The sequence below is a fragment of the Volvox carteri genome, assembly GCF_000143455.1.
Source record: "Volvox carteri f. nagariensis unplaced genomic scaffold VOLCAscaffold_66, whole genome shotgun sequence".
Classification (NCBI taxonomy): Eukaryota; Viridiplantae; Chlorophyta; class Chlorophyceae; order Chlamydomonadales; family Volvocaceae; genus Volvox; species Volvox carteri.
In genome coordinates, this window is record NW_003307609.1 from 633,190 (window position 1) to 641,401 (window position 8,212).

At 54.2% G+C, this 8,212-nt stretch overlaps 2 protein-coding genes across 2 annotated transcripts in view; both read right to left on the bottom strand.

The window, feature by feature from the left end:
• Positions 1–2,814: 2,814 nt before the first annotated feature.
• On the bottom strand, positions 2,815–5,927 carry VOLCADRAFT_107456 (uncharacterized protein; the record flags this gene model as incomplete). Its single annotated transcript, XM_002956887.1, has 4 exons — positions 2,815–4,400; positions 4,725–4,841; positions 5,029–5,184; positions 5,876–5,927. The coding sequence occupies 4 exons, from the start codon at positions 5,925–5,927 to the stop codon at positions 4,342–4,344; spliced, it is 384 nt and encodes a 127-aa protein (XP_002956933.1). The 3' UTR covers positions 2,815–4,341.
• Positions 5,928–7,571: 1,644 nt separating this feature from the next.
• VOLCADRAFT_97969 (uncharacterized protein) overlaps positions 7,572–8,212 on the bottom strand; it is a gene marked incomplete at both ends in the record, with an annotated part of 2,304 nt that continues 1,663 nt past the window's right edge. The window contains one exon of the mRNA XM_002956888.1: positions 7,572–7,934. Within this exon, the coding sequence (XP_002956934.1) occupies positions 7,572–7,934 (363 nt within the window). The remainder of the gene's footprint in view (positions 7,935–8,212) is intronic.

Consider the following 8,212-nt stretch of genomic DNA (forward strand, 5'->3'; position numbering starts at 1 on the left):
ATTTCACAGAGCACAACGCACGTACGTGACAGAGGGAAATGTGACATCATGCTCACACACTAATAGAAGGGCTGTATCCCTCTACGCACGACGTGTGGTCTGTTAAGCAACCAATCCAATCGTACCAATCCACCTAGTGAAGCAAGTAACAAAAAAGAAGACGCCTGTCACTGCCTTGACCTCAAAGCAAGTCCACGTTCGTTAAAGCAAAAGACACTGGCTCGTTGTTTTTGCCTAATAATTATGTTGCAGCACCGCCCAGGATTTCTCACACTACTGACGGAACTCTTTACCTGTCTACCTTTCTCCCTATACTCTTCACCACGCTTCCCGGATGCGCTGTTGATAGGCACACACCGTCAGCTTCATTATGTGTATGCGCATGTGCGCTTGTCAGTCGTGTGAGCCAGCGGCGCAGCACCTGTTGGCGTTCACGGCGGCCTTTGTCAGAGAGAAGTATGTGTATGTGTATGTGTATGTGTGTATGTGTATGTGTGTATGTGTATATGTGTATATGTGTATGTGTGTATGTGTGTATGTGTGTATGTGTGTATGTGTGTATGTGTGTATGTGTGTATGTGTGTATGTGTGTATGTGTGTATGTGTGTATGTGTGTATGTGTGTATGTGTGTATGTGTGTATGTGTGTATGTGTGTATGTGTGTATGTGTGTATGTGTGTATGTGTGTATGTGTGTATGTGTGCGTATGTATGTGTGTGTATGTATGTGTGTGTATGTGTGTGTATGTGTGTGTATGTGTGTGTATGTGTGTGTATGTGTGTGTATGTGTGTGTATGTGTGTGTATGTGTGTGTATGTGTGTGTATGTGTGTGTATGTGTGTGTATGTGTGTGTATGTGTGTGTATGTGTGTGTATGTGTATGTATGCGTGTGTGTCCTACACCTCCTCTCCAACTGAGCCTAAAAAGAAAGATGCGAGATGGAGACAGTCTCGATAGGGAACCGATAATATATATTTAAATTGTGTGGCGAACCTTGATATGTCCGCTTCACCGTCGCCGTAACCACCGCCTGCCATTTGCCCGTTCAAACTGCACGCCCGCTTTTAGCCCCAGGCGACTTGGTTTTGTAAAATACGACCTAAATCCTGCTTGCATGCCCGTGATGTGCTCGATAGTGGCGGGAGGGGGCGAAGAAATAACTTGGCAGCGTTCCACTCAGGTTGCTATGTTTTTGCCAACACACAGGACGGGAGGTGTCGTACCCGTACGGAGTCACACGTCGGGGGTGTACTACAGTGGTGTGTATGGGTTGTGCAGTCCAGCACCCATGATCCCTTTCCTCCCCCTCCCCCCTCCGCCCTGCAAGGAGACGCACTCGCAGGTTCCCGCGCTAGTCCCTTCCCTTCCCTTCCCTTCCCTTCTCAACCCAAACAGCCATAGGGAGCCACACACAGCCATAGTCCTGTCCTGGCTTTGTTATCCGCAGAAAAAGCTGTTATATGCCATGCCATTTGTTGCGCAAGGCAGCGCTTTTTATTGTCGACATAGGTACGACGGAGCGCAGCGATCGGAGTCTCTTAAGTCTGGTTCTGCCTGGCGACTGTCGTACAACCGTATTGGAATGGCGAGTATATCACGCTTCAGCTCCTTCGTTGCAGGCATTCTGCCTTTCACCCAGTAGAGCTTCACAGCTTGTAGCTGACAGTTTCCCGCCCATCTTCCCCCCATGGACTCGCGATCGCTATTTCTTCCTCCATCCCCCCTTCCTTTTCCCTTCTCCACTGGTCAGTCCCAGACACCTCCGCACCGGGCTCGGCCAGCGGCGGACCGGCGGCTAATGCTCGCTGAGGAGTGGTTTGACAGCCGGCGGGTCGGGAGTTGAGGGTTGAGGAGGAATTGGTTGCGGTTGCGGTTGGGTCTTTTAGCCTAGCAGCGTGGCCTTGAGAGCCCTGGTAGGGGGGGTGCTTTTCGCCGCAGGTCTCAGTCGGTGTCCTTGCTCGGGTGTCAGGACGCTCGGGTAGCCGTTGTGTGAGTTTGTTGTGGTGGTCGTTGTCGTCGTGTTCTCTGGTTTCGCGTTTTGTGTTGTCTGTGTCGCGCGTGTGTTGCCCCGTTAGGGGTGGGTGGGAGTGTTGTCGGCCGCGCGGTAGCGGTGTGGCGGCCGAAGGAGCCGTAGTCGCGCGCGGCCGTGGTTGGCTGGGGTTGTGTTCTACTGCCGTGTAATGGCCCTTGGCAGCTGGTCTCCCCGCTTCCCGTCTCTACCATTCCTTGCACGGTCAGCCAGCACGTTCATGTCGGCAGAGCCATGAGAATACGATTAAGGGAGACAGGAGCACAGAACTATACACATCAGAGCCCAGGGCTAGGGCTGCAGGAGCCTAATCAGGCAAGGGCTCTGGATCAGACCGGCCAGTCAACCAAAAGCATATCCCAACAACACCAACAGCAGCAGCAGCAGCAGCAGCAGTAGCAGCACGAGAAGCAGCAGCAGCAGCAGGAGAAGAAACTTTTCTGCGCGGTTTCGAGCGTTATTTGCGGCTTGGCGACGTACGACCGCTAGTGCTCTGAGGTTGGCTCGCAGCTCCCTAACAATCTTCCTGGCGGCGCCGGAGGACATCGCCACGATATGCCCGCCCGCACGCACTGAGGTCGCGGGGTCCCGCTCTCCGTCACGTCGTGGAAGCATCGTGTGACGCCTGACGGCTGATTGTGCCACCGGGCGGCAGCGGGCGCGGAAGTTTCAAAAGGACGGAAACAACAAAGTTTTGGCAGATCTGGCGAATGTGGAGGGTGGGGGTGGGGGTGAGGAGGAGCTCGACTTGCGGTGCCGCGTGTGTCGGCAATACGTGTGGTTTTAGTTTGGCCAGTGATCAGGCCGAAAGTGATAATTAACACCTTCACGCGACATAATGTAAACGTCAACGCACGTCGCTTCACATATGCCGTACATGAGCCGTACTACGCTTGCGCAGTTTCGAACTCAGAAGGGCTGATTTCTTCTCGCGTAAAACTGTTTTTTGTTTACTTTTTCCCTTTTTTTCTTTTCCATGTCGACGGCGCTGTCAAAGCGGTTCATGAGCCTCCGGGGCCTCATGAGCCTCGTTTGGGCCGTACGAGCTCGCTGAAGCTTGTAACATCCATCCATCCAGAAGGGTACCATTTGCATACCCAACAATTCCCCCTAGGCGCCGTCAAATGCCCCTGGCATCCTATTTCCGTCAGTCATGGGGCACGATCCTCTCCACCACACCAACATTCATTCTCCATTTTCTCCTCTTGGAACCGCAAGGCGCGTGGGGTCCGTGGACCTGAGCTATATGCACTTACGGCTTGGGCCTAACCCTAAGTGCCGTACCGCGCCGTACACCATTAGTCGTCATTCGCATTTTTTTAAAATAAGCACATTTGCTTCACCAGCTCTAAATCAGCCAGCTAAGCTACGCCTGTGGAGAGGACTTCGATACTGTGGAGAGAACATCCCATCAGCGAACGCGACCATCAGCGCAATATCACCGCCATCATCATTATCATCATCATCACCATCGCCACCGGCTTTTAAAGTTCAAGAGAAGACGACTGCCGTTGATGTAATGCCAAAAATGCCAAAAAGTTCCAGAAGCCATATTTTTTACGAAAAATATTCCCGAAAAATCGGAAAGCAAAAATCGCCATCCTGCACCTGCCGAGGACGACGACGTCTCCTCTCTCTCTCCTTGGTGCGCCCCGCCAGCAAAGCCTACACACGGCCACACCGAACCCCGCCTTGCGCTCCAGACCCGACCGGACCTTCAAGGCCACTGGGCTCACACTGCAACGCTAACCATGTAACGTGACACCCCACACCGCGCACGCACAGAGCACACAAGCCTCCGGATCAACCCCCGCATCAACATGCACGTGCACTCACGACCCCTGCACCACACCATGCAGGCTGCGGCTGCACTCTTTTGAGGTGAGGTGGGTGAGACGAACCTAGGGGGGTCGTAACCAGGTAGTCAGTCAGTCAGTCAGTCAGGGGTTGCAAGTCAGTCAGTTCCCTCCAGGCGTCGTACTTGCTGCTGCGTGTATCTCTCCCCTGCAGACGCTGCCGCGACGTCACTTGCGCTCACACTACGAGCGCGGCCCAACACAATCCCGGCTCCCGGCTCCGCACGGTGTTGAGTCACCTCCTGGCCGATACACGTGTCGCAGGTGTCGCGGTGTGTGGGACGCTGCCGACGTGGCCGTTTCTGTTTTGGAGTCCTTGGGGGCCAAATTTCGCCCAATGTCCCGGGGGGCTCTCCTTGGCCGGCAGCCCTCATACACACACCCTAAGCGTATCTCCCTGGAGTCACGGAGAGCACCGTCTCGTCGTCGTCGTCGTCGTCAAGCCATCGCTGGCGTCAAGCCGTCGTCTCGTCGATGACCTTTTGAAGCGTAAACTTTGCCAAGAACTCATCGCCTGTACCCCCCACAAGAGTTGGGAGAGCAGCAGCAGCAGCACCAGCACCAGCGTCGCACGCCAAACATTTAATACATTTTCGCCGCAAAACAAAAAAAGATGGCAACGTTACGCACGAAAATGGTGACCGTGAGCACAGCCAACGAGGACAAGGTTTTCCTCCTTGCGTCCTTGAGATAGCGCCTCCCTCTTTCATGTGCGGGCAGGCGGGTAATAAAAAAGGACCATCATAAAAGAACTCCTTTTTACTTCAGCAGTGCCGCACTCCGCGGCCGCCGAGAAAGAGGGCTCAACAGGGGGCGACCATATCGACTGAAGACTCACCAAACACGATTTCCCCGCCGATAGGGAGCTCCACGTAATCCATGGCCTTGATCTCAGTCCCGTTGATAGAGGTGCCGTTGGTGCTGTTCACGTCGATGACGAGCACCTTGTCGCCCTCTGTAAAACAACAGAAGTGGGGGTGAGCGCAAAAAGAGATGTTCGCAAGCAAGCGGGCAGCGGGCAGCGGGAGAGGCGGACCCACGGGTCGGCCAAAAACGATTTGGCTGGTCACACAGCACAGCTTGCCGCCAAATCTCTCTTTCCGTACGAATTGAATTTCACGGAGCGGTACATGTACACTTACCTACGGTCAGTATGGCGTGTCGGCTGGACACTGTGGGCACAGGCAACACAATGTCGCAGGGATCCACTCGCCCCACATCCAGAGTCCCCTCCCGCAGGACCACTGGCCCCGGGAGCTCCACCTTCTCACCGTCAAGGTGCTCGCAGCTGCCGTTGCCTGAACAAGCAAACAAACATGTGCCCTGTGTGATGTAATTGAGTAAGGCCACTAAAATGTAGTAATAACGCGGCGTGCCGTATGTGGGGTGGATACACTTGTATCCACCCCACACTGCGTTGCTCGGGCAGGAAATGCGTAAAAAAGCGACACACCAAACACGGTGGTTGCATGGGCAGCGTAAAAATGATGCATGCATGGGCACATGCACGTGCATCGGGGCACCATTGTGCCATATCGTCTTTGGCGGCATACCTGCAGTGTCTTATTACCTTTGCCAGCAGATTCTTTACTTACATCGGCTGCCAGCCCTTCGCTGACATTCCCACGTCCCCATGTCCAGGTAAAATCACGTACACACGCATCACTTTGGCTAGAAATTCATCATGATACTTCCTTAACAAAGCCCCGTAACATGTTTCGTTTGTATCAGTTCAACTGAAGAAAGCCAAGCCGCAGCTAGGACGCAAAGTCCGTAGAACGACGCCATTCACAGAACTTTACCCGTAGGCTGCAGAACCAGCTTGTTTAATACAGATACATGGGTACGGCGAGCAGCCCGGCCAGGGAATCCTGCAAAAGTAGCTTGACGATGAACGCTCTGCTGACGTCGGACAGGTCATCTGTCGCGACAGAACCGCAGACAGCCTGTATGCGGATGATCAGGCCCGACAAAACAAGACGTCCATACCTGCCCGACTGCGAGTGCAAATAGTAGCCGAGCGAGCCAAAGACAGGCGCATGATGTTTCCTGTGTGCACGCCGTCCGATCACGGAGTTGGTCAGCTCAGAGGTTCCACGAGAATAATCCTGCTATTCAATTACAAAGCTATCAGTCATGAGATACATCTGCACGGTTCAGCTGATTGCCGGGCTCCATAGGCGAGGATATCGTCACAGTGCATCCGAGTTAGCGAGTCATGTTGGCAGCCATGATTAGATCAGGACATGTTCTAAATCTTAGCTGCGTATTTATGGTCTAAATCGTAGCTATTACACCAAGGCAGAAATGTCGGTGTCGCGCCGAGCCACTCTTTCTTCGTGCACACAGACATACCTGATCAAGAATGTCGAACCAAAAAACAATTGCAATTGACCTGCCAACGATCTGCAGCAATTACCATGTCCACATCTCGAACAAACTTCACAGACGGTACTTCGCTCCGAATCCAACGCACGGCGTCATGCGCACATTCCGATGAAGCCAGTGGCAGCTCCGAATCTCGCATGTCACTCCTTATAAATCTAAAGAAGCCACCGGAGTCATAATCATGACCGCAGCAACCATCGTTTCCGCCATGCGTGTGCAAGCATATAGAACGCTGCTGGAAATAAACAGGTTTCCCAAAGTACATCGCAAACCAGGTCCCGATATAAATATTACTATATCATATTTCCGAACGTATCCAGGTTAAGACTGCATTTGCTAAGGCTCATGCGCCTTCCGTACCCCTCAAGCGCGCGCGAAAGCTGTGCGGACGGCGGTACGAGAATGTAGGAAAGAGGAAATTCGCCCCAAAACAAAAAAACATCTTGCGAGGAGTGCATGCCGGATCCGTGACCGTGTGAGGAGCAGACATCGGCAAACGCTTCGGGAGTTTCGGGTCGCACCGAAAAAACTCCCGAAAACAGAAACAGAGCTCCCCAAGCCGGCCGGCTTGCAGAAAGAGGAGAGGATCATACGCCGTATACGAATTCACGCACCGACTTCTTTATTCCGATAACCGAAATAACAACCCTGTAACCACCTTCACTCCCACCTAGACGCCATTCAACAAGGATACCTCCAACCGGAGGTCGGCAAATCGGTTTCCACAGCTGCGGGAGGGCATAAATTCGGTCAGTAAACCTACAAAAAAAACTTCCGGTCGCCTTCCGGCGCCAAATAAGGCCGCCCGCAACAGAGGCTGCAAATCTCGCCTTTTGGTCAAATTTTGGTCATTAGGGACCCTCAGCCTGGCATTGAACTGTTTGACATTCGACAACACAAAACTGTGGACACCACCACCGCCACCACCACCATCAAGTACATTACGGCTTCAATTGTTGGACCCCTCCCTTCAACTCACACAGACAGACAGACAGACAGACAGACAGACAGACACAAACACAGACAGATAGATCTCACATACGAAAACACATCAGCTCGTAGCAGTCATCCGTGTTTCTCCCCCCCCCACAGACCCCCACAGACCCCTACAGACCCCTACCCTGGTCAGCCTCCGGATCGACCCCTTCGCCCCGCGGATCCCGCGGCCCATCCCTCAGCCCAGCAGCACCAACACCCCGCAGCCCAAGCCGTCCCGCCGAACAGAGCCCGTAGCACGCACAAAGAGTAGCAGGTCCCGACAGACTCCCACACACACATCCCCCACCCCCACCCGCACCTACAGCTCAATCTTCCTCCTCTCCTCCTCCTCCTCCCCTACGTCCACCTCCACTTCCACAGCCGCCGCCACATCCTCAAGGCCGCCGCCCGACTCCGATACCTTCTCCACCGCCGCCGCCGCCGCCGTCGCAGGCACCTCCACCGCCGGCGCCGCCGCGGCTGTCAGCTCCACCGGCAAGGGCTGTCCCGCCTTTGACACGTACTCGGAATATCGGCTCCGAAACCCTAGCAACCGGGCTAGCGGGACCAGGAACTTCCTGGCGGCAGCCCACAGCTGCGGCGGCAGCTCCGCCAGCGTCATGTCGTACTCGGCGAAGAGCAGCACTAGCTGCATGGGGTTCACCCGTCCGATACCGCCGAACTGTTCGGGGTTAGTGTGGGAGGGAGGGAGGGAGGGAGGGAGTGTGTGGGGTGGGGAATTAAGTGTGGGGTTTTGTGAGGAGAGAATCACAGAATGCAAGAAGTCAAACACCGCCGAACTGCCAACTGACGTTCCCAAGCACCAACCGCCGTAACGGAAACATGGAGAGGTGGGAAGTAGGAGGTAGGTTTTACGGTTTACGGTTGGATGTTCTCTTAACAGCTCCAAGAACGACCAGGTTCCGACGCGATGATGCGGCAGGAGGGCCGGGGGTGGTG